This window comes from Chroicocephalus ridibundus, chromosome 14 (assembly GCF_963924245.1).
Source record: "Chroicocephalus ridibundus chromosome 14, bChrRid1.1, whole genome shotgun sequence".
NCBI lineage: Eukaryota > Metazoa > Chordata > Aves > Charadriiformes > Laridae > Chroicocephalus > Chroicocephalus ridibundus.
This window is the reverse complement of record NC_086297.1, coordinates 3,555,748-3,580,994: the sequence shown is the minus strand read 5'-3', so window position 1 is coordinate 3,580,994 and position 25,247 is coordinate 3,555,748. Positions and strand designations below refer to the sequence as shown.

The 25,247-nt window shown below is 64.7% G+C and overlaps 2 protein-coding genes across 2 annotated transcripts in view; one reads left to right on the top strand and one right to left on the bottom strand.

Annotated features, from left to right (window-relative positions):
• Nucleotides 1-25,247, bottom strand: part of RPL38 (ribosomal protein L38) — a 314,431-nt gene that overhangs the window by 65,365 nt on the left and 223,819 nt on the right. The gene's annotated exons all lie outside the window — the stretch shown is intronic.
• The window catches only part of SDK2 (sidekick cell adhesion molecule 2), a 49,511-nt gene continuing 24,730 nt past the window's right edge, over nt 467-25,247 (top strand). Inside the window, exons 1-2 of the mRNA XM_063351978.1 lie at nt 467-686; nt 20,449-20,608. Coding sequence (XP_063208048.1) covers nt 608-686; nt 20,449-20,608 — 239 coding nt within the window. The 5' untranslated portion in view covers nt 467-607. The remainder of the gene's footprint in view (nt 687-20,448; nt 20,609-25,247) is intronic.

The window sequence follows — 25,247 nt, the reverse complement described above, 5'->3', positions numbered from 1 at the left end:
GCGCCGCCGAGAGCCGCCGCCGCACTTTCCCCCGTTCCCCGCGGGTTCCGGGGCGCAACGAGGGGAGAGGCCCCCGCCCCGTCGCCCGGAGCCGACGAGGGGGGGATGTCCCCAGGCAGGAGCTGAGCGCTGGGGAGGGGCCCCCGCCGCCCCCCGCCCCCGGACCCCAAACTTTTTAGCGGCTGCGGTGCGCTCGGCTCCGGGAGCGGCGGGGGCCCGGCCCCCATGGTGCCCGGGCGGGCAGGAGGGGCCGGGGGCGAGCAGCCCTGCGCTTCCCATCCCCTTCCCTGACGCGGGGCGCAACGCTTGGGGAGGGGCTCGGCTGCCGGCCCCACTCCGGATTTGGGGATCCCGGCTCCACACGTCCGCGGGGAAGTCGCACGTGGTGGGGAGCTGCTCTGCGGACCCCCCCCCCGGCCAGCCACGCAAAGAGCCTTTCACCCCGGCATCTTCGCCCTCCCCCGCGCAGCGCTGCTGCGGGGGTCCCTGCGCCGGAGCCCGGAGGACGCCGCGGTGCCCGGCCAGCATCGGGGACCGGCGCCGCAACCGCCCGGATTATAAAGTCGGGGAAGTTGCCCCCCCCTCCCACCTCCGTCTCGGCGGAGCCATGGCCCGGCTCGGGAGCTGGGGGCTGCTGTGCTTCGTGGTGCTCGCCCTGCCCGGCCCCCCGGGAGCCGGCGCCCAAGGTAAGGGGATGCGGGGTTTGTGGGGGGGGGCACCCTCCAGCTCCGACTTGGATGCTGGCGATGGACCGCGGAGGGTTGGGGGGGTCCCGGCGCTGCTCCCCTCAGCCGAGCCCCCACCCTCCCGGGACGGGGAAGCTTTGTGCTAGCCGGGGGAAGGCGGGGGGGGGGGGGGGGGCGCCGGGAGGGCGGGGACCGATGCGGCCCCGGAGGTCCTGCCGTTTGCGGGGGTCACAGCATCGGTGGTGTTCATGAAGCCCCCCTTGCCTCCCCGGAGCTGGGGCCCGCCGGTGCCGAGCGCGGCACGGTGCCTGGGAGGGCTCGGTCGGGGCGAGCAGCACGGCTCTGCTCTGCCTTCCCCCTGCCCCATAACTGCCCCCAGGCTGGGGACTGGGGCGGGAAACGTTTGCCCTGAGCATGGGGTAGAGGCTGCCTTGGGCCACTCTCGGGAGGCTTAGCATCCCCTGGGGATGGTGATGGGTGAAGGCACCCATTTCACCCCCTCCCTAGGGACCCCCATTGCACCAGGAGACCTGGGGTGCAAGTTTGGGGAGCTCCTGGGGAGCAGCTCTTGCCGTGGTGTTGGTCCCATTGACCTCCAGACGGCTGGTCAGACCGGACTGGGTCTGGGGGGGCCCTGCAGCCCTGAGCCCCCGTGGGTGCCCGGGGCTCCCTGTGCACCCAGCCAGCCCTTGGGGTGAGGCGGTACTGCTGGGGAGGGCGAGCCCCTCTCTGCCCCTCGCCTCCAGGGCTCTGGCATGGCACAGCCTGTTTTTTAGCAGCTCCACTACCCGAGAGGGGTGTAGAAATAGTTTGTGGCCCTTTGGGGTGCAGATGGGGTTCAGGGATGCCAGGGGCACCCTGGGGTCCCATCCCCTCCCCAGCAGCGAGGCTCCCCATGGGGCTGCAGAGGAGGCTCCGGGCTGGCAGGGCTGCAGCACGGCCGCCTCCGTCCCCGCTGCTTGGACCGAGTGGATCCAGGCTGTGAAATGGGGGGGGGGCACGGCAGGGTGTAGCGCTGGGGGTCCTCGCCCGCGACATTTCTTGCCCTTGTTTGCGGCAGCAAGCGGAGCCAGAAGTCCCTGTGCGCTCCTGTCCTCCCGCTCCCCCTGAGCCTCCCCCAGCACTGCTATAATTTCTCAGTAATTAAGTTCAGAACATAACATCTAAAGCGGCAGTATATTATCCGGGCAGGCCCTGTGTGGGGAGCTGTGAAGGTCTCTTTGATTGATTCACTCCCTTGCCGAGTATCTCTTCTCCTGGCTGGCGGCTCCGGCTGGCGGGTTCCCTGTGGTCCGTTTGTTCCCCGCCTGCGGGACGGGCTCCTGGTGTGACCCAATCTCCTTCCATTTATCCATGGGGCTGCGGGGTCTCGCCGTGGGGTGGGAGGTGTGGGGCTGTCTGTGCTTCAGCCCTCCTGAGGGGCGGGAAGGGGCTTTGCTCCCTTCTCCTGGTGCCGAGCTTTGCAGCTTCGGCTCCCTGCGGCGCGTGTCACGTCCTCGCGGGCGGCGTGACATTGCTCAGCGCTCGGCCATGCCACGCGTGAGCGGTGGCTGCCCGTGACGGAGTGGCGGTGGAGCATTGCCAAAGCCTGGCACGTCCCCGACTCCCCTGCCACGGATGGCACTGGGGACGCGCCGGCAGGGTCACCTCTCCGGCTGTGGTGCCCGGTGCGCCTGGGAGGCTGACGCTTGTCACCGTGGCCCATTGGGGCAGACTGGGTGCTGGGGCAAGGGTGATGGAGAAGGAACAGGCGTGCGGGCAGGATCCCGGCTTTGGCCTCGGCTCAGCCCTGCTGCGGCAGGGCGGGCAGGGCATCCCGGAGCGAGCAGCCCTGCAGGGCTGGCAGCGGGAGCTGGGGCCGGCAGTGCTTTGTGCCGCTGCTATCGATTCAGGCGGCCAAGGAAAATGGGATCAATAGAGGAGGAGGAGGGGACGGCGCGGCGCGAGACCTCCTCGGCCGGGGCGCGGGGGCTCCCCGCGTGCAGGATGAGACACTTCGATACCTGCAGTTGGTAAAACAAAGGCCCCGCGCTGGCGGGGAGAGAGGGGATGGAAGTTTAATTACAGCTCATCTGTGCTGTGTAATTATTAATTACCCATGGCAAAAAATAACTTATTGATTAGGGGCCTCGCGCTAATTACCCGGAGCCAAACGTGGTGCTGGGTGGAAGGCTAATCAGTCAGCGCTGCCCAGGCGGGAGCTGTGTCGCAGTGCGACCTGTGCCGGGGCCGAGCGCCGGTGCCATGGCCGGGGGGGCTGTGCCATGGCCAGGGGGGCACGGGCAGCCCTGCCCTAGCCGGCCCCCACCTGCAGCAAAGGTGCCTCCAGCAGATTAAGCAAAGACAATAAATGAGCCCCCCCGAGAGCTGAGGGTGGGTGGGTGTCTGGGGGGTCCCCCCCACTTTTTGTGGATGTTGTGACCCCCAGGGATGAGGTTTCCCCCCCACCCAGGGCTGGGGCACAGCCCAGGGCCCCCCACGCTGGCACAGCCCCTCTAATGGGATTGAGGGAGGCTGTGGCCAGTCCCAGGAGGGATTTGGGAGGCTTAAGGTTCCAGACAGGATTTGGGGCAGGGGCCTGTGACGGGCAGCTTCCACCAAAGAGGCTTATTAGAGGCTGGAGTTGGGGAGCGCACGGCACCTTCTGGCACCCATGCATGGTGCCTGGGCACGTCCGCACACGTGGAGCCCCCCGTGGGGCAGAGCGGGAGGGGGACGAGCCCCTGCTCCCTCCCGGGGACGGCATGCTGGTGACAGGCTTACGCCAGGACATCTGCAAAGGTGCTGCCGGGGAAGGGCTGGCCGAGCGGGGGTGTCTCCTGCCCTGGCTCCCCCTCCTCCGCTAGCGCGGCCGGCACATTAACTGGTGGCCTCGTGCGAAGCTCCGGCTCAGGAAGGAAAGTGGCTTTTAGGGGAGAGGAAGGCAAGATTAAAATTTGATGCTTCTTTGGAAGCCATTAGTGACCAGGCACAGCGATGAAATTTTGATGACCTGATAACCGTAAGGGGGATGGGGATACAGTCGCATCGCGGGCAACTCGCGTCACCGTGCCCCATCGCTGCTCCCCAAAGGTTTGGGGTGCCCGTGGTCCGAGCCACAGCAGCACTGGACTATGCCACCATGCCCGTGGGCTGGTAGCCGGCTCTCTGGGGGAGAATGGGCAGGACAAGGGCTGCCAGCGGGAAGGAGGGCGGCTGTGGGCTTGTACCCGCCGCCGCTGCTGGCAGGGTTGCGCACACATTGGTGGGCTGGGGTAGCTGGGGGCAGCTGAGTGGCTCCTGCCCCGCTGCCGGTCGGCGGCTGGGGTGGCAGCGCTGAGTGCTGCCCGTCCCTTAGCGATGGGGATTAGGCTGCGGTGGTGTTTCTGCTCAGTGGCAGCAAATGAAGGAGCTGGAGGAGCGGGAAGGAGGGAGGCAGGCGGACGCAGGTTGCTCGTGAACCTGGGAAAATGCTGATAATTAAACCTGGGAGGAGGAAGGCCGGTTTGGCGGGGTGCCGGCGGGGCGGCGTGATGAGGAGTGACCCTGCGTCTGCCTTCACAGGTCTTTATGAACCGTGTCCTTGTCCCCGGCGGTACCTGGAGCTGATCCCCGATGTGGCTGGTTCCTGCCTGGGGATGAGCTCCAGCCACAGCACACGTTACTGTGGGCCCTACGCAAACTCTTTGGGGGTGCGTTGGTGTTTTGCAGCAGCGCAGGCTGTTGTCGGGGGTGAATAAGGCCCTGCTCTGGCTGGGGGGAGCAAAACCCTTTGGGTGCTGGGTCCTAGCTGGGGTGGGTGGGCGGCGGGTCCCTTCGTCTCCGAGCCCTCGTTACCTCCCTGAGCTTGTTAGCAAGTTGCGTGTCACTGGGTGAAAAATGGTCAGTGCCAGGCCAGTAATAAATATGCTGCTGTCAGTGATGATGTGATCGTGCTAACGAAGGGCGACCTGAGCCCCCGTGGTCGTGCCGGGGCTGGTGGTGGGCTCCGGGGGGTGCGGAGGGGCTGGTGGCCTGTGCTGCACAGCTCCTGGTCTTCCAAAGCACCCGTGGGGATCCCTCATGGGGCTGGGATCAGGGTGGTGGGTGCTGGGAGCAAAGGGGTGCCCGGGAGCTCCGAGGGAAGGGAGGAGACATCACCCTCCTGTGCAGGGGAGCATCGCATGGAGCTGCCGGAGAGGACACAGGGCTGGGGTCGCTCAGAGTGGGTGGAGATGCGGTGGTGATGCCAGGGAGCTCCCCCATCCCTGCGGCTGCAGCTCTGTTTTGGGCTTCCTATCTCTCTGCACCCAGAGCCATCCACAGAGGTGGGTGCGGATGCGGGGTGCATTCCTGCTGCCCTCCGCCCTGCCGGCAGGCGGGAATGTGCTGGCAGCGGCTCCCGGCCTTGCTGGCCCGGCGTGGCATCCCTCACGCCCTGGGCACGCCGGCAATGCCACCGGCGTGGGCACAGCCCTGGGCGTCCGCGGGGATGGGGACCGGCTGTCAGGGTGCATCCTCCTGCTCCCAGCGATGCTTTGTGGGGGTGCATCCCTCCCCGGCTCTGAGCGGTGCTCCAGGGGGTGCCTCCCCCTGGCTCCCATCGATGCTCTGGGGGTGCGTCCCCCACCTCGCTCCCAGCGATGCTTCACCTTCTTCCCTTTCTCCCCTGCCTGACGCCGACCCCCTGCCTGCGCCCGGGGAAGGCAGGGGCCCCCTTGGCGGCCCCCTCCCCTTGCCCCCAGCCCCGCAGGGTGCAGGAATGCCTGCGCCTGGAAAGCCGTGCCGGGCTCGGGTTGCCTGGGAACTGGGAAACCTGATCCCTGGGAACGGGGCCGAGGGCAGGGGACATTCCCGGGCTGCAGCTGGTCCCCGGCCCCCTTTGTCTCCCTGCTCTGATGGGGTGGCTGCGCCCCTGCCCTCGGCCCCCCCCAGGAATGGAGACTTGGGGCGTGGGGGGCTCTCGGCTGCGTGCAGGGCCATCCCTGGGGATGCTGTGACAGGCAGCTGCTGGCTGCTCCGCGTTGTCACCTCCCCGCGTGGATCAGTGTCACCTCCCGGCCAGCAGCCGCAGTGGGCTGGGGAAGGCCCTGGGCACTGGGACCAGCTGCCACCGCGTGCCAGCAGCTGGGCATCCCGGCCGGCAGCGGGGATGGCACGGTGACAATTCCAGGAATGCCTGCGGCCCCCAGTGCCGAAGTCACCCTCCCTGCCAGCAGTCATCATCCCCATCGTCCACCTCCGGACCAGCTGTCCTGAGCATGCCAGCAGCCCTCCCTCTGCGTTGAGGGGGGGGGAAACTGAGGCACCAGGGAGACGTGGCAGTGGGAAGGGGACCGGGATGCGGTGCCGGCTGTTGTCCCGCTGCCCTGTGTCCCCAGGCACTCGCGAGTGGCTCCGTCGTCTCTCATCAATCACTGCCTGCCCACGCGGAGGTGCCGAGGCCCCCGGCGTAGGGAAACCTTGATGAGTTTGACCATTAGCAGAAAGAAACGGCTGAGCTAATTTTAGCTGTGATAGCTAATTGCTTTTTGCACTGCTGGGTGAGACAACAACGTGCGAGTCCTCAGCTGTAACCTTGAGTCCTCCTGGCTCCGTGCCACAGCCATGCCTGGGTCCTGCCGGGGCAAGGAGTGGGACGGGGAGTCACTGGTGGGAGTGCTGGTCCCTGGAGGGGTTTCGGCAGGACGTTGGGGTCCATGTGTGAAGCTGGCAGGGGCTGGGGTGCCTGGCAGGGTCCTGCTGCCCCTGGCTTGCAAGGACGGGTGTCCCTTGAGCCTCCTGGGGAGCTGGGACTCGCATGGCATAGGGGGAGACTCTGGCTGTCCCCTGCGGCCGGTGCGTCACCCCGGCCCATGGGAGACGCAGGCTGTGGGGTGGAGCTCCGCGGTGCTCAGCAGCGTGGCTGTGTCCGTGGATCACAACGAGCTGATGGAGGGAAACACTATTTTTAGAGCCCCTTCATTGATCAGGGCGCATGTGCCCGCTCCTGGGTGTGTGAATCGCCCGAGCCGGAGGGCATTTTCCTGGAGTGAGAGCGGGGCTGGGGACCTCTTTGCCACCCTGTCCCGTATCTGCAGCGCTGGGGAGCATTTGCCAGGATGGTTGGAGGAGCCTGTCCCCCTCCATCCCCATCCTGCAGGACCTGCCCCTCCAGTACATCCCAGTTCACTGGCTGTGAGCTGCGGTCGAGTGAGGAAACGGGGATGAATCTAGGGCAGGGGCTGGGCATTAACTGGGGTTTCACGGGGTCATTTATGTTCCTTATTCATCGCCCTCCCACTGGGAGCCTGTGTCTCCCCGGCAGGGAGCTATCGAGCACCGGGCTGTGCAGGTGGCTGTCCCCAGGGCTCAGCCCGTGGGTCTCGGCATGGGGGGATGCGCAGTGCTTCCACTCCTCCTCCTCTTCCTCTTCCTCCTCCTCCTCCTTGCCTGAGCCAGGCCCATGGGGTCAGGCTGGCAGCATGGGGGAAGGCGGAGGGGAGCGGGTCCTGCATGGGTCTGGCATCCCTGTCTCCCGGCGGTCCATGGAGGTCCGGGTGGGAGCTGGGTGCAGACGTGCTGCCACATCCCGGCCCAGCGCGGCTGGGATGGATGGGTGGATGGAGGGATGCTGGCTGGCTGGAGGGGGCTGGGGCGCAGCGGACACAATAGCTCCGGTTTCAGCGACCCGCCTCCTGAATGCCTGCAAAACAGCTGATAGCCGTGAAGGGGGATGAAATGGGATTAGCTGCTGTTTCCAAAGGGAGCGCGTCCTGCCCAGCCGGACAATGCGCCCGCTGTGCCCCCGCTTCACGCCTGGGCGCGTCGGCTCCGGCTCCCCGGGGTTGGGGTGCTGCCTCCTGCCCTGCCTAGCCCTGGGGTCCGCCGAGCCCCCCGCACTCCAGCACTGGCTCCGGGGCTGGGGGGGAACTGGGAGATGCTGGGGCACGGTGGGGGCTTCTGCCTGCCCCAAGGGGTCGTGGCTAGGATTCTCACCCCGAGGAGGACCCCGCGCAGCCCGTGCTGGGTTGGGGGGAGCTCGGGGCTGTCCCACCCCGGCAAGCCTTGATGTTGGGTGCCCAGCTTGATGCCACGGGGCTGAAATGGAGAAACCAACCTTTTGGTGCCAAGGGGGTTGGCAGGGCGGGTGCCTGCCGTCCCTATGCCCTCCTCCCCCCGGGCCGGCCTGTGGTGGGTGCCAGTGATGGGTTGCGAGGGGGGCCGGCGGCGCGTCTCAGGGTGTGAGCCGCGCGCGGCCCCAGCTGCGGCGCTGCCGGGGCGCGTGTGCGGCGCCGCGCTCGCTGGAGTGAATTGATGTTTATTTTGATAATGAGTTCTCAATGCATTCGCAAACTAATAAAATCAACTCATTAGGGTGGTATGTTTAATTCAGAGCTCTGCCGTTGGGAGAGCCCTCCCGGCCGGCTGAGCACCAGCAAGTGCTGAGCACCCGGCCTCTGTCTGCACGCGTGAGGTGCAAGGGGAGGAAGGTGATGGGTGCCTTCATCTCCCTGTTTTTTCCATTTTCCTCGCTTGCATGGTGGAAAGAAGGGCTGGGAGGGCGGCGGGGGGAGCCGAGCTGTGCAGTGGAGGGTGGAAACAAGGCGCACGCAGTGAGTGGGGGCGATGAGCTGCCGGAGCCCTTCACCTGGGGCAGTGACGGAGTCTCGCTCGCTTGGCTTCTCCCCATAAGCTTCACGTCAGGCTGGGCAACGGCGCTGGCTTCGCTGCTGGAATCGCTGGCCCCGCGTTGGCTGGAAAAGCCCCTCTGGGCCGTCAGAGCCACAAGTGTGTAAATAAGCGCAATGACCAGAGTTCGCTTCCCTGCCCTGGAAATGCAGGGCTGTGGTGGATGGCTGGGGGGGGGGGGGGGATTACCAGGCTGCGAGTTATTCCCGTCCCCCATCTGCGAACAGGGGCGTCTGGGAAGGAAAAGCTTTGGAAAAGGTTTTTTTTTCCAAGGAAAACTCGTGTTCGCTGTCATGCTGCAGCTATTTATGTTTCAAGTGAGCAATGCAATGACTAATTAATACTTTGGAAAAAAAAAAAAAAAAAAAAGGATGCCTGGGCGACACCCCAGTAAATGGGCAAGCGCCTGCTGGCTCGGGGCCGTGCTGCGGGGAGGGGGACCGCGGCCACCAGCGCCTTCGTCCTGCTCGGCTCGGCACGGCGGGGAGCTGGCGAAGGGTTTTCCATCCCGCGGGGCTGGCGACTTTAATTGCGTCAGCGCCATGGGAAAGGCTGAGTGGGGTTTTTCTTGTGGTTTCTGCCTTCTGTTTTTCTTTCCCCGCTGTATTATTTTTTTAATTTTTTTTTTTTTTTTTTTAATTCGGTTGGGAAATGCCGCCCTGTTGAGATTCTCGCGGCGAGCCTGGAAAGCGGCTGTCCGTCCATCTGTCTGTCTGCCTGCGAGGGCGGTTGCAGGGTGAGGGGTGTTCGGAGCATCCTGAGTGGGTGGGGGATGCGGGGGGGCGGCAGGAGCTTGGGGATGGCAAGGGGGGGACGATGCCCCTTGCAGAAGTGACATCCCAGGTGCTGTCGGGGCTCTGGTGGTGGCTTTGCTTTCCCACCCTGGGAGCCACCGCAGCCAGGGCTGTGGTTGCCCTCCAGGAATACCTGGAGGACACACTGGACATGCCCCATGGGGACAAATCCAGCCCAGAGCTGTGCTGGGCTGCACTGGGCTCGTGTGCCATCCGTCCCACCCAGTGCTGGGACCACCCTGGGGATGGGGTCTGGGGCTGTGGGGACCCCCGCCTTGCTTGGCAGCTGGACGTGGAGCCTGTTCCTGCCAAACCCTCACGGGGGAGGCTCCGGTCCTGGCTGCGAAGCCTTTGGGAAGGGTCCCTCCATCCCTCCAAGCCTTTGGGGAGGGGGATGCGTGTTCACCCCCTCTCCTGCCTGGAGGGCGGCTGTGCAGGGTCTGGAGGTGATGTCCGTCCGTCCTTCCCCTCCTCACGGTTTTGGGGCCTCTCCTGGGGAAATCAGCTGCCAGATCCGGCCCCTCTAATTGCATTGAGTCACTCTCCGGGTGTCCGTGACTCACAGCAGTGACCCAGATACAGCGGAGCTGCGTAATCGCGGGGTCGGGAGGATTTGTGGTATCGGAAGGAGTTTGCTGGGGAAGAAGTTTTGGCCGCAGCCTGGAGCTGGTTAAACATCCCCAGCTGGGGATGGGGCTGTGCCCTGCGTGGGGACACGCTCAGCAGGGGGACAGGCTCGCTGCAGCCCGTGGCGGTGGCCAGCTGTGCTGCCCATGGCCGGGCGCGCCTGGGGGGTGCTCCTGTGCCCCCCAGAGGATCCATGCGCAGCCCCTTTGCTGCAGGTCCCCGTGGATCCATGTGTTTGGGGTTTGGTGCCCCGTGCTGGGGTCTGTGTCTCTGGGGCCAGGCGTGGGGGTCTGTAGGGACCGTGCGGTGCTTCAGAGCACAAAGCCCTGCTTGTCAGCCCCCCCCCCCCGGGCTCGCGGGCTGGGAACACACAACGGTGCCGTGTGTGTGCGCGTCTGTTCGGGGTTTGCCGCGAGGGGAAATGTTGTTTTTTCCAGGCGGCGCGGGCAGCGGGGCTGGGTGTGCGAGGGCAGGCAGGGACGGGCAGGCACACAGCCCCGCTCTGTTCCCGGCCACGGCTCAACGAGACGCTGTTCCCCGGCCAGGGCTGACGCCTCTCCCTTGGCTCCGGGACCATCTCAAGCCTTACCTGGCCCACATTGGCACCGGGGCTGCGCTTGGGCTGAGCATCATGGGCTGTGGTCCTTGGGTAGACGCCTGGAAGCTGAGAGGGGATGATGCTGGCACAGCCCTGGCTGTGCCACAGTGGGAAGAGGGTGATCATTCTCCAGGTCTGGGACCCTCCGATGGCCGGGGATGTGTGCTGGGGGTTGCACCATGTTTGGGATTGCCAGGATGAGACCGCAAAGGAAGGTGGCATCATCTCCAGCATCACTGTTGGGAGAAAGGGAGGTCCTGAGCAGGCACCGTGGTGCTGCCGGGCTCCGTGTCCCTTTTGCAGACAGCCCTTGTCCTGGGGGAGCCGAACTGATCCCTCCCCATGTTCCCCATCTCTCCCTGCGTTCCCCATCCCTGGGGGGGTTCGGCTGGGCATGGTGATGCTGCCGGCTCAGCCCGTGGCCCGCTGAGCCCTCCGAGAGCCCTTCTGCGGAAGAGGAGCTTGTTATGGAGCCATTCTGCTTTTAATTAACAAATTAAAATCCTAGTTAACAATCCAGCCCCAGGGCTGTTGGAGGCTGGGAGAAGCTGGAGCGTTTGTTATGGAAACAGCAGTTAATTAACAAATAAATAAATAAGTATGGGCCTGGAGACAGATGCGGGAGGAGGAAGGGGAGATGGCAGCGCGGTCGGGCTGTCCCGCCGGCCTGGCGAGAGGCAGCACGGGAGGAGAGTGTCCGTCCGTCCATCTGTCCGTCCTGGGGGATGCCATGGCCCCGGTGGGCAGTGCCAGTCCTGCTGGGTGCGAGGGGCTGGATCCTGCCCTGTGCTGGCTGTGCTATGGCAGATCTGGCCATGTACTGTGCCGGGGCCGCCTTGGCCGGCTCCCCGTCTCTGCCTGGGCTTTGCCGAGCGCTGCTGGCCGTGGAAATCGCGCCTGCTGCTTCTCCTCCCGCCCCGAGGCCGGGAAGTGCTGCGGCAGAGCTCCGGCGGAGATGGATAAAGTGTGACACCGGCAAAACTGCTGTGCGTTTCGCGGGTGACACAGGTGCCGGGACCCGCGCGAGGAGGCGGGGGACGTTGCACACTGGGCTGCTCCGAGCAGCCCTGGAGCAGGCATTGCTGTGGTCCCCATCAGTGTCCCCATCCGCGTCCCCTTTGTCCCAGGCTGGGTCTGGGCAGGGGGATTTGGGCTCCCCTGGGCTGGGTGCAGGCGGGGAGGGGGGTGCTGAGGCTGTGGCCCCCCTAGCCGTGCCCTGCAGTGGTCATCTGGCATTAGCCGCAGGGCTGTCACCGAGAGCTGCAGTGTCACCCTGCCCATCTCAGTGCCGGCGCCGAGGGCAGGGGTGGCTGCGGGGACCGACGCGGGGACGTGACCTGCTGCCAGCCCACGCCGGGGCCCTGCGGGATTTTTGCACGGGGAGCGGAGGCGGCAGAGCCCACCTCCCTCCCGCAGCCTCACCTTTCCAAAGGCTTAAGGGAAGAAAATCAGTTTAAAAGCCGGCTCTGCAAATCCCGGCAGCGTCACACGGGCGGGAGCCGTGCTCCGCTGAGCAGCTCCTCCAGGTCTGCGTCTCTCTCAGCCTCCCACCTAATCCAGTTAACACACCTCTGCAATCGGCTTACGGCATGTAAGAAACCCCAAATCTCCTCCGAGGGAAGCGCAGGGGAGCGGGGCAGCGACGCCGGAGCCGTGAGCTCTGCCGGGTCCAGCCGGGCTCCTTGCTGGGGTGGCAGCACCGGGTCCAGGTCCCCACGCTTTGCCGGACCCCTCCTGCCATGTGGGTGCCGTGCACACACAATGACAGGGTTGGCCCCATGTCCCAAGGGCTCCCCCCCCCCCACCAAAAAGACCGTTTTCCTCCGCGAGGGAATTGCTAAAGCGATTGCACGAACACGGGGAGGGGGGGCTGGAGATGGAAAGGTGCCCGGCTCCACCCGCGTCTCTCCGGGTGGGCAGGAGCTGTGTCCCCGAGCCCAAGGGGCAGCGTGCCCTTGGCTGGCAGCCCCCGCGCTGCCCCTGCCCCTTCGCCGTGCCGGGAGCAGTCTGTCTGCCGGGCTCAGCGCAAGGCACCGGAGCAAAGACGAATGCGTTCCGGCAGCAAGGTCGTTGCAGAGTGCGAGGGCACCGGGTGCCCCTGCAGCCTGGGAGCCTCTCGGCTGCACCATCCTGCTCCGGCGCTTCCCCCGAGGGCTGCACCGGTGCCCAGCCGTGGGCAGCACAGCTCCGGGGCTGGCTGCGGGAGGGATGCGGTGGCGGCGGCGAGACACTCCCGCGTCCTCTGAAGGGAGGCGGCGCAGCCCTGCTCCAACCTGCCGGCGCGCGGGGCCGCGGCTCCTCTGACGTGCAACAAAGATGGTTTTATTCCTGCGATCTCGGCGTGACTGGGGCCGAGCGAGGGAGGCTCTCCAGGCTGTTCCGCCTTGCTTAAAAACCCTCTTAGCTCCGCTCTGCAATTGCTTTATGAGAAACAGCTCCTTTTTGGCACAGCTCCCGGCTGCAAACCCCATCATCTCCCCAGGGCTCGGCTTGGGCTGTGGTGCTGCGGGAGGGACGGAGCCAAAGCCCCCCATGGTGGTCTCCGACCAGCGGGGAGGCAGGGCCCCCTCTGGAAGCAGGAAAATCACTTCCAGCACAGGGTTTTCCAAGCGGCAAAGGAGAGGGCTGGAATTTGCAACCCAGCGTGGAGAAGCAGCAGCTGTAGGGCACCATTTTCGGGTCCTGCTCTGTCCCAGCTCCCGTTTGCCACCTGGGAACCTCACGGGACTGGGGACCTGCTGTGGCTCGGACGGGGCTGGAGGGGAGGGCTGGGATCGGGGTCTACGGCAGCCCTGGCTCCCGGGGACGGGTCGGAGCTGTGGCCGGGATGGATGGTGCCATGCGTGGGGCTGGGGCTGCCCTGGGGTGGCATTGCCCAAGACGTGTGGGTCCTCGTCGTCATCCTGGTGTTGCGCTTGCCCTTGGCAAAGAGCAGCACTCGGGGTGCGGTGGGAAAGCGCGGTGTGGATGGGGAGAGGGGAAACCTGGTGGGACAGGGATGGGGGGGACTGTGCTGCAGAGACCAGAGGGACGGTGCGTGTCACGGCAACTGAAACACCGTGAGCTTGCAGGTCCAAGAGCATCGCTCTTGGCTAACCCCCCCGGAGAAGCGGTGCCGTGGCCGTGCCGCCTTCCCATGCCCCCAGCCCTGGGATTTCCCCGGTTGCTCTCTCATCCTGATGCCGCGGGCGAGTGCCGACCCCCCTGGCTCAGGCTGTGCCCTCTCAATAATGCAGGAAGGCGAGTGCCGTCCGCGGAGGCCGCGGATAAACGCGGTAAATGGCTGAGAAATGGAGCATGTCTTTTGGGAGCCACCTCCGCCGTTAGCGTGCCGGGCCCCTCTCGGCCGCGGCGGTGCCGCTGGGTCGGCGCAGGTATGGGGGGCAGGCGGGGAGGAGGAGACGGAGCCGAGCTGCCGAGTCCATCGGAGCATTGGAAAATTGCATTTCACGGCCGGGCGGATTGGGATACCAACCCCAGCACCGTGCGCCGGGCGCTCGGAGAGGAGATAAGATTTGATTAAGAAGGCCGCTATTAATTTATGGCAAGTACACTCACGATAGTGGAGAGGTTGCTTTTAATTAATAGCCAAAAGGAGAGTTTTAAAGCTCTTGGTCTCAGTGGGGGGGGAAGGGGAGGGAGGGGAAAAGCGGGGAAGGAAGGGAAGAAAGTAAGTTGTGAGGATTAATGGACACATCTGCAATTATAAGTGTTTTTCTTAATGAAAAGGAAAAAAAAAAAAACCCACATTAAAAGACACACCGCGGTTAGGGGTGTGCGGAGCGGCCTGGCTGGTCCGTAGGGCTGGGGTGGGCAGGATTGTGCTGGGTGCCTTTGGCGCCACTCCATGTGCCAGCGGGGACTGGGGCTGCCCCGTGGCACCCCATGGCCACCAGCCCAGCCTGGGGGGAGCAAGCGACGTCTGGGGCGTCCCCCGTGGCTGACGCTGTGCTCCCGGGCCAGCTCTTTCCACTGGGATCAGGATGGAGGGTGGGTGCTGGGAAGGATGTTGGCTCTGGGGAGGATGGAGCCGTCCTGCCCCACTGCTGGCCCCAAGCAGACCCAGGGAGGCTGCAGCGTGCGGCGGGGGCTGGAGACCCCCTGGCTGCCCCCTTCCCCATGGCACCAGGAGAGATGGGGACACCCTGGTGCCAGCTGGTCCTGGTGCAAGCGGGGGGTCCCTCAGCCCCCAGCCGTGTCCCTGCTCTGTGACTTGTAGCCGTGCTGCTTCGGGGGGTGCAAAGGGATCCCCCCCCTTCAGCGTGGGGCTGGGGGTCCCAGCAGAGCGGGGCTGGTGCCACGTGATGGGTCTTCCCTCATTGCCTCCAGTGTGGTATTGCTGCCTTTCATTCCCAGTTTGAGCGAGCTGAGCCGGGTGCCGTGCTGTGCCGTGCCGTGCCATGCCTCCCTGCCGCCACACGCGTCTCCTCCCGCGGGGCCCCGCCGCCGCCACGCTTCACCCGGGGCGTTGGCGTGAGCCTGGCCGATTCGAGAGGAGCGAAGGCGCGTTGGCACGGAGCCTCGACAGGCTGCCGCGGGGCACCAAAACCCTTCGCCGGCGGGTTTTGCTGACAAACCTACATTTGCCGGGTGGTGAGATGAAAGCTGGGCTCTGCCAGGAGCCCCGTGCTGGGCTGTCACAGCGCAGCCACACTCAGGGCTCTGATGTCCCCATGGGTGGCGTGGTTACCACCATCCTCCCTCTTGCTGGTGCTTCTCCATTGCCGTGCGGCTGGGTTTGGTGCTTTCCCTGCCACCCCTTCCCGAAATCTGAAGGTGGCATCAAGTCACTGCGGGAGAGATGATGATTTGAAGGGGACACGTTCTGCCAGAGCGCGGTGTCGGCACTGGGGCACGGCTCCAGCGCTGGCCCTGTGGTGCCAGATGAGGCTGGCAGGGCCAGGGGCTGCCGTCTGCCGGCGGAGCAGATGGGTGATGGCAAGCGGGGATCACACGTGCAGCGAGTCTGGGGGGTCTGTGCTTGGGGCGCAGCGGCACAAGTTGTTTTGTGCCTGCTCAGGTGCCGGGAGGGGGCGAGTGGGACTCTTGAGGATGCCCGCGCCATCGCAATGCCGTGCTTGGCTTTGTCCTTGGCGCCCACCGCACGCCTTGGTTCCCTCCCGCCCCGGATGCCTGGGTCCCCCCGGCCACCTGGGTCCCTGCTCAGTGTCACGTCATGCTCCGCAGCTCCCCAGGTGCCGGGAGCGTTCGTCGTTTCAATTCTGTGTTTGCTTTCTATTAAGGGGATGAAGCCTTGTCTCAGGAATACTAATGGCTCCGGCGGCGGCGGAGAGGCTGCTAATCCCCAGCACCTGCCGGCCGCCCCGCGTGGCCCCTCTCACCGCCCCCGAGGGGACCGTGGTGGGGGCACTGGGAATACCGGGAGCCGTGATGGGGCATTGCCGTATGTCCCGTCCCCGCGGTGGGGGCCGTGCCCTCGGTGCCCGCGGGGACGCGTGCCATTTAATCAGCCTGATGACTTTACCAACAGCCGCTGAAAAATTGATGCCTCCCAACCGCACGCCGGCGTCTGACAAGCAGAAAATGTAACTTAGCCAAGGGACGGCTCCTCGGGCAGCGGCATGGCCCCGCGGCTTCGCCTTGTCCCTGGGCACGGGGCCACCCAGCCAGGATGGCTGAGGAGGGGATGCGGTTTCTCCCCAGGGACGGTGCGCCTCGGCCAGGACGGGTCCCCCGGGGCCATCTCTCGTTGCACCCCACCAGGGCTGTGACCCCAGCAGGGCGCTCAGGGATGCTGCGGTCACCCATGGGTGCTGTGTCTGGGGGCCACGGGGTGCCCTGGTGATGTTTAACCCCTTCCCTGCCATGCAGGATCCCCCCCTCCTGCCTCCCCCCCCCATCCCCAGATGCGGAGCGGCTGCTGCGGCGCCGGGGAACTGCGCCGCGAATATGTTACACAAATGAATAATAAAAACAAAGGAAAATTACCCTCTTTATTGAAACTCATTTTATGAATAAAACAATTATTCTGGTAATTGAAAAAATGTGTCGTTAAATTAAATGCAGTGGTTCCTATTAAAATTTTAGTGGATTTCTTCTTCTCTGTTTCTTTTTCCCCCTTTTTCCTTCCCTCCCTCCCTCCCTGCCTCCGCTGGCGGCTAGAGGCTGGTAATTATAGTAGAGAGTTTCGCTTTCTCTTTATTGTTTTTTAATCTCTTCGTGCTGTGGAGTGCCAGCGATAGTCTGATGCAGAAGAGATTTAGCTCCATCTCCCTGTGCTGGCAGGGGGGGGCATGGGGGGCCGGAGCGGGAGCGCAGGGCGGCTGGGTGGCAGTGCTAGCGTCCCCGCCAGCGTCCCCGGCGCGCTGCCATCCTGCTTTCTGGGCAGTGCTGCCCTGGGAGGGACGGGGGAGCCCTGCAAAGCCTGGGGGACGGAGGACACAGCTCTGTCCCCCATCCCGTGGTCCAGGGGGGATGCAGACAGCGGAGCAATCCCTTCCCAGGGCTGCCCTGGTGCACCGGGGGACACCCCGGTGCATCCCGAAGGGCTGGTGGGGAAGGGAGGGAGGTGACCATGTCATTTCGTCCCAGCCGGGTGTCGGTGCGGGGTGGCCGAGGCGATGGGCATGGCGATGGGTGCTGGTACCCGGTGTTGGTCGGGCTCCACTGGGTGCTTGGAGCCCGCAGGGGCAGGCGGGCCGGATTCGGGGCATCCCGCCGGCTCGGGGGAGTCCGCCCGGCGCATCCCGCTGCTTCTCACCCTGATTCATGTCAATTAGCAGGAACGGGCGCTGGGCTGATCGCCTTCTGGTTAGCGAGCTGGGGAGGGGAGAGGCTGGATGTCACCCGCTGTCCCTGAGGGGCAGTGGGGTGGTGACCCTGTGCTGAACGAGCGCTGAACCCAGGTGTGGTGGGGGGCCGTGGTCCCCCCCTGTTGTCACCGTGCTGGTGCTCGCGCGAAGCATCCACAGCAAAGATGGGAGAAGGACCCGGGTGTCCCACAAGCTGCTGGTCCTTTGCTGGGGTGGGCAGCAGTGGGGCACAGCCATGGGGGGGACCCTGTGCCCCCATTCCCATCTTGTCTCCGCTTGCTGGGGTTCCCCGAGCATGGGGGGGTCGCACCCTCCTTCCCCCCACCCCCAGCAGCTGCCCGGCAGAGCCCTGCCCTTGGCAGACATTCCCGGATTCCTCCAGACTTAAAACTCCCCGTCCCTTCCCATCAAGAGGGATTTGAAGCTGGGGAGAGAGGGGGGGGGGCTTAGCTCCCAACTCGCCCATTACGCCCGGGAATTAGGATCCATTACTGCTCTTTTGGTGAGGCCGGGGCCCCCTGCCCTACATCTGTACCCCCCCGCCCCAGCGCTAATGCACCGGGCTCAGACCCAGCTCCCGGCGGCCCTTATGTAAATAAAGTGCAGGGGCAAAGATTTTGATCCCATTAGGCAGGATTAGTGCCTTGCGAGGCCCTGGCATTAAAATGTCATCGGCAGTGGAGGGAGAGAGCCAGTGTCATCCCCGTCTCCATCCCCTTTCCCTGTTGCCAGCACTTGGCATCCCGTTTATCCCATCCATCGCCGCCGGCGGCTCAGCAGGAGGCAGCGTCCCCTGCACCGCTCAGTCCCCGCGGGCAGGATGGGGACGGCGTGGTTTGGTGGCACCTTTCTGCATGGAGGGGACCGCGCTGGGCTGGCATAGCTGGCATGGCACAGCACGGCACCCGGGGAGCTCAGCGTCCTCCCGCGCCGCCGGCAGATGTGCAGATGTTGCCGGGGACGCCTCTCGCTGCCGCCTGTGTTTGGAAAGTGATGAATTTCTGCACCAACTAATTAGTCTCTAATTAGCAAGTGGAGTGTAAACAGTCACAACAGATGGGGGAGAGGTGGAATTAGCAGTAATGACCCTTCGTTTTTGGGGGGACGTGGCTGTCAGGCACTGGGAACCCTCCTGCCGGGTCCGGGATGGGGGGAATCGCAGCCCCCGTCCGTGCTGGCTCTGCGGGGAGGGCCGGGAGGTGGGGGACACCCCTGTGCACCCCGGTTTGGTGGTGCCGTGGCCTGTCCTGCTGCCAGGACGGTGGGAGAGGTGAAGTCCCCCCAGCTTTAGCTTCCCCAGGGGAGCGGAGGCGCTGGGGGGGGCACCGGGGAGCTGCTTGGTCCGAGGCGGCTGCCGTGACCTTCGTGGGCGGATAACGATCGCACGATCAATAGTGGAATTAGGAGCCGCCTCTCCTCCTCTGCGCCGTTTTTCACCCCTTAATGCAGAACAGATGGCTCGGGCGCTTCAAAGCGAGATGAGCCTTAGCTGCTTAAAATCAAATTAGGATGTATGCAAACGGCGTGCGGGCCCAAGGGGAAGGTGCGCCAGGAGCACCCTGCCTCCCAAACGCCCCCCAAACGCCCCCCAGACACTTCCTCCGCCGGCGCTGGGTGCTGGGCTCAGCCGGGGCATGCACCGAATATGCCAGGTCTCAGCCCCGATGCTCTGGGCCAGGTCCCGGCAGCACAGCCCCGCGGTCCGGCTCTCCGGTGCGGCCCGTGCATGTGTGACCATCACCAGTGCCTGGGGACCTGGCTGTTCTGCCACGGGTCCTTGCTACAGCGATGCTTTGGCTGCATCTAGCCCAGCCCGGTCTGGTCCATGGCTCATTTACTGGTTTCATGGAGGAGGTGTTCCACCCCAGAGCCGGTGCCTGGCTGTGCCACGGCCCCAGCCGGGGGCTGCCGTAATCCCACAGGTCTCCATCCTGACGTGGCCGAAGCCCCGGCGTCGCAGGTCAATCTCCAGCCACGCCGTGGTGGGGACACGTGTGTGCACCCCCACGCACACACGTGCAAAGGTGCCATATGCCGTGATCCTGCCCCTGGATGTCCCCGCGAGCCCCAGCTTGGTTGTCCCCAGTGGTGCTGGGTGTCCCTCACTCCTCCAGCACCCCAAAAGCCACAGCTCAGCCGACGCAGGGCTGCCACGAGCTCTCCGGATCGGGGAACCATGCAGCCACGGGCCGGGCTCGCAGCCAGCTGCCCTCAGTGCCAAACCCCCCAGCCAGGGCACCCCTCTGCCCCGTGGCATCTGGGGCTTGCTGGGAAGCTGGGCTGCTGCGGGGTCAGGCGCCGCTGCCCCACACCTGCTTTTAGGGGTGCCCCGATGTCCGGATCCAGCCTGGTCCTGGGGCCAGGGCACCGGGATAAGGGCTGCCCGCGCCAGCCAGCGCTGCTGAAGGTCAGAGAGGAGGATTAAATTAAGGAGCCGCCAGCTGCTCCTTCCCTGCCTAATGACTCGCCTGGCATTTAGCACCACCGTGCCCACCCTGGGGACAGGCAGGACGGGGCAGCCGGGTGTAAATCAGATGGGCATTTCCACGTGGGGGCAGCGAGCCGGCACCTCGGGATGCGCGGGAGCCGGGCACTGCTGGCGAGGAGAGGAGAGGGACCCCCCAGTGTGGGTCTGGCAGCGTCTGGGTGCTTCTGAGCCCCTGCAAACTCGTGACACCCCGCGGGGCGGCGGAGCAGGCTGAGCCCACGGGCACAGGCAGCGCTTTCGTGCCGGCTCACGGCGCGCGGAGCTGTGGCAGGAATTCAGCTCGCGCGCGCAAGAAAGCGGAGCCCTACCCCAAAGAAAAGACCCAAAGCCGTGATTGAAAGCGCACTTGAAAGCTGCTGGGGAATATGAATGTGTCTTTGAAGTAAAAGGGCTTCCATTTGTTAAGCAGAAAATGGAGCTGTGTGTTTCGATTTATAGTTTTACTTAGCAAATAAAACAGGAGAGGAGTAAGTGTTTATGTCTCGCTCCGCTCCCAGCCCCTCCGCCCCCTTCACCCCCCGAGTTAAAAGCTCGGTGCTTCTGAAACGCTACAAAGGCAGCCGGGAAAAAAGCAAAGCAAGCAGCTTAGATAAACCCTAGATGGGCTAAGCTCTTGTCGATAGGCTTGTGAAATGGCTCGGGGCTGGAAAGGGGGGGGGACGGACAATGGCCAGGGGAAGGGTCTGGGGGCCCTGGCTGGGACAGGGGGCTGGGGAGGTGGCCGCCAGCATCCCCCTGCCCACGTGCCGCTGGGCTATGGTTGAGCGCGGGATGAAGCGGTCCTGCTGCCGTGGGGCTGGCAGGCTGTGGGGCCGGGCATGTCTCTCACCCCCTTTCCCTCCTCTCTCCGCAGACGATGTCTCCCCGTATTTTAAGACGGAACCGGTGCGGAGCCAGGTCCACCTGGAGGGGAACCGCCTGGTGCTGACGTGCATGGCGGAGGGCAGCTGGCCCCTCGAGTTCAAGTGGCTGCACAACAGCCGGGAGCTGACCAAGTTCTCCCTGGAGTACCGGTGAGTCCCCATGGAGCATCCGGGGCGAATCCCAGCCGGCACAGCGGGCAGCACAGCGGGCATGGCCGGTCGCCACGCGAGAGGATGCTCTCCCGGCGCGGCGGCAGGGGTTTAGTGTGCCGGGAGCTGCCGCCTCTGTTTGGAGAGCAAACGGTGGATTTAAGCGGGTCAACGCTGGCAAGGAGGTGTTTGCACAAGTGGGATTAACACCGGGACACAGATCACGGCTGGCTCGTGACTCCCTGAGAACGGCCTGACCCGGGGAAGGGGCAAGAAAGAGCGGCACAAGAGATGCCCCAGGTTCGGGCATCCAGCCCTGTGCACCGGCTAACGCTGCCGCAGCGCGGCTGGTCCCACGTCACTGCCCGCTTGGAGCTCGCCTCTAAATCAAGCCGGGCACCTCTCGCCGTCTTTTCTGTGTGCGTGTGTCATCCTCTCTGTTTTAATCAATAATTCAGCCCGAGACAAGCCGTTCCCCGTTTAAAGGCATTGAATCCAAAGGCTTCGTGTTGCTGTAGCAACGTGGGGTTGCTCTGGGATGCCAGGAACGCAGACAGTGTGGCTGGGTGACGTCCCCTCCCCGCCACCGTGTGCCGTGCTGGGTGCTGCGTCCCCTCCCCAGCACCGTGTGCCGTGCTGGTTGCCGTGTCCCGTTCCCAGCACCGTGTGCCGTGCTGGGTCCCCTCCCTGGCACCGTGTGCCATGCTGGATGCTTGGTCCCCTCCTCAGCAGGGTGGCACGCTGGGTGCTGGAGCATTGGCCATCCTTGGGGACAAATGGGGCTGTCCCCCACCAAACCATGGTGGCTGCAGCTCTGCGATGGTCCCAGTGCCCCAGGCTCAGTGCTGGGTGTTTGCACCGGTGCTGGGTGCCCCGTGGGACGGGTCCCTTGTCCCTACCCCCGGCGCGGAAGACCTGTTGAGCCCCACCGCTCCCGCAGCTCCCGCCTGTCGGGAGTTGCATTGGCTGCGGTGGGAATAATGCGACGTGTCAGCCCTCAAGTGGGATTGTGGGGGTGGCGGTGACAGCAGGATGGGGGGACACAGAGCCCGTGCAGGGGCTCCGCACAGCGCTGGGCAGGAGAAGGACATCAGGACCCCAGCCCTGGGCTCTGCCCCATCCTCGGAGTGGGTCAGGGTGCCTGGGGGCACCTCCAAACAGGGACTCCTGGGTCTGCCCCAGGGCTCGCTCCGTGCCTCAGTTTACCCTTCTGTAGGGAAGGGGCCAGCGCTGATGTCCCTGCGCTGCTCGGGGATGCCCGGCAGCTCTGGAGACCAACAGCCCCACGCCAAGGTGACTCCCCAGGCCCCGGCCCCCACCTCCGGCTCCAGCATCCAGCCAGAAAGGATTAAGGAAGGAAGCGAGAAAATAAACAAACACACGGGGAAAACCCAAACAAACCCAGCCGCAGCTAATGAAGCAAACAGCCTCTATGCAAATCGCTGCCTGGCTTTAACCCGTCCTCTCCGCGGCGAGGACACAACCTGGCAGCATCAGCTTCCCTCTGCCCGTCCCCGCGTCCCCGCAGGGATTTGATGTGTGGAGACGAGAGTTTGGACATCTTCTTGCCTGAAAATGAAGGCTGCCGGTGAGGAAGGCGAAGTACCAAAATTAGTTATGATGGGCAGAAATTGAATTTTAATAGAGATGTCGGTGGCACGGAGCCAGGCTGCTCAGGCAGTGGGAAGGTAGTAATTAAAAGTTAACGAGTTTAGAAACAGAGTAGTCCTTGGAGAGAGGAGGGCTGGTGCTGATGGCCCGGGAGGCTCAGGGATGCTCCTCTCCATGTGGGGGCCAGGAATGGCTGTGGGCGCATCGGCAGCGTGGGTCAGGGATGCGGGGTGCAGCCAGTCCCCCCCAAGATTGGGGCTGGCGTGTACCCCCTGGCGTGTCCCCACTCCGGGGGCAGGAGGGACCTTCCTCAGGGCCTGGCCGTGCCCGTGACGGGATGCACCGTGCTTTGCAGCAGGGCTGCGTGCTGTGGGGAGCCGTGGCCGGGGAGCCAGCGGACGTGGTGGCATCACCTCACGGTTCCCAGCCAGGACGGTGTGTCACCGAGTGTTTTGACCTCAGCATCCTCACCTCTCCTCCCCAAATCCTCTCCTGCAGCAGGGCATCCCGCTGGCACCACTGGCTGCTGTTGCCCTTGTTGTTTTTTATCCATTTTCCTGGGGGCTGGCGGCTGGGACTCGCGACCCCTCAGCCCTGCGCTCCCCACAAACCACCCTGGTTTGTCCTCGGCTGATGGTCGGACAAGCTCATGCTGTGTTTTGAGGGAAGGAGCCGCTCTCCCAGTTTGGCAGCGTGTTTCCATGGCGACCGCCCTTTCCTTCCCGCAGCATTCAGCCGCCAGCTTGCTACCGGAGCGACTTGTTGGCGTGCGGCGAAGGGCAGGTGGGGAATGGGCTTGGCAGCTCCCCTGGCCACGGGCTGGCGAGGGTCAAGGCGGTCCCGCTGCGTGCAGGTGGAGCCAACCCCTCGGGAGCATCCCTGGGAACTGGGGGGTGGGATCGGGGACCAGCTTGGCTCCATGTGCATGCAGAGTCATCCTCCTTCAGGAGCATCCCTGGGGATCCAGTGTGATCAGGGACTACGGAGGGATTTGGGGACCAGCCTGGCTCTGTGTGTGCGCGGAGCCATTCCCCCTCGGGAGCATCCCTGGGGACCACCGGAGATCAGGGACCAGCCTGGCTCTGTCTGTGTGCACGGAGCCATCCCCCCTCGGGACCATCCCTGGGGACCGTGGGGAATTGGGGACCAGCCTGGCTCTGTGCACGTGTGGAGATGTCCTCCCTCAGGAGCATCCCTGGGGACCATGAGGAATGAGGGACCAGCCTGGCTGTCTGTGTGCGTGGAACCATCTCCCCTCGGGAGCATCCCTGCGTTCCGTGGGGGATCGGGGACCAGCCTGCCTTCACCCCACTTGCTGCCTCCGTTGCCCGCCGCTGCGTGGGCTGCGTGGAGACGGCTCTCCCGCGGGACCCCTGCTGCCTCCCGCGCCTGGGGACCCCACGGCAAAGCCCTGTCCCCTCCGATGCCCGTTGTGACCTTCATTAAGGTGACGGCAGGGCGGGCGGTGGAGGCTTGCGGGCGCGCTGCGCTCCCGTGCCCCGGCACGCTGGCACCGCGCTCTCCGAGGCCAACTCTTGTTTTTCCATGCATAATCTCGCCGGTGCCGGGCTCTCCTGCGAGCTCTCCGGAGCCCGACTTCTCCTCGTACGAGGAATCATAACATGCAAATCAGGCAGCTTGATGTCTTTAATGAAATCCTCGGAAGGAAAGCGCTTCTCTGGTGGATTGAGGATATTTATTTCTCATACAAGAAATTTAACATGCAGATTAGTTGGGTCTGGTAATTTATCACATGAGATTGTCCTATTAAGGGTTGCATCGAGTCCTGCTGCCTTCGGAAATTACCTTACACATAGATTACCTCTGGACAGACTCCCATCCGTAGAGATGCATCTTCCATCCACTAAATCAGCTCTCTTTCTTCTCCCCACGTCCCTCCGCAGCTGGTGCGGGAGCCCAGCAGCTACTAAAGGATCCTCCGCCTCTTCCCAAGAGCCCAGATCCCCTTTGCCGGGAGCTTGGAAAAGTGTAATTACATCTCCGACGCTTGCTGGCTTTGCTCCCCCCAGCAAAACAGGGTTGAGCCTCCGGCGCTGCCCTGGGTTTCTCGGGTGCAGCGCGGCCCCTCGCCAAGACCCCCCGGCCCCTCGCCGAGACCCCCGAGCCGCCGGGGTTGGTTTTCCAGCATGTGGTGCCTTCTACTCATCCGCTTCCGTGCGTGGGGAGGTGGGCAGGAGCCGCTCTTCGTGGGCTCACCGAGGAGGGGCAGATCCGGGGCTCTTTTGAGCCCCCCCCCGCCCCGTCGCTGGGTTGGGATGCTCTGGGGTGCGTGTCCCCGGGGGATGCAGGAAACACGGCGTGCTGCACACACGGGACCCCGCCAAGCCTTTATGGCCTTTTGAGGAGACTCAGATGTTTGACGCCTGTACTTTGTTCCCAAATTATGTAAAACACGGGGCCAGGACCCTCTCAAAAACACAGACCGGGGGGGCGGGGGGGTGGGCAAACGGGGCGGCTCGCCCCCAGCTCCCTGCTGGGACCCTGACCAGTGTCGCTGCTCGCTGGGAACACATCCCTGCTCCGGCTGGGCCGGCTCTTCGCCAGCCCAGGTGTGAGGCACAGCCCTGTCCCCTGCGGAGCTAATTGCCATTCAATAATATAATTAACGGGAGCTGATGAGCATCGGAGAGGGCTGCGGCCAGGCTGAGAGGCAGCCTGGCAGTGAGCTCCCGGTGCCTGTGGCTCCAGCCTGGCCGGCTTCACGTTCGGCATTGCCCATATGGCAGAGCCTCCGGGAATGCCCGTGGGACAGTGCTGGGATGGTAACGGGGAGCACGGGGTGGGCTTTGCCAGTGATGCTTGTGCATCGCCTGCCTTTCTCTGTGCCTTGTTTGGCTTTGAGGGGGACACGGGGGTGTTGGCGTGAGCGAGCGGCAGCGATTGCCGGGCGCAGGGCAGTGTGCCCGGGAGCCGTGCGGGCACCGGGGCGGCCCGGGAGGAAGGCGATAGAGGGGAGCTCCTTGCTGGGACCTTAGGTGGGCTCAGGCAGCCCAGGAGGGAGACCGGC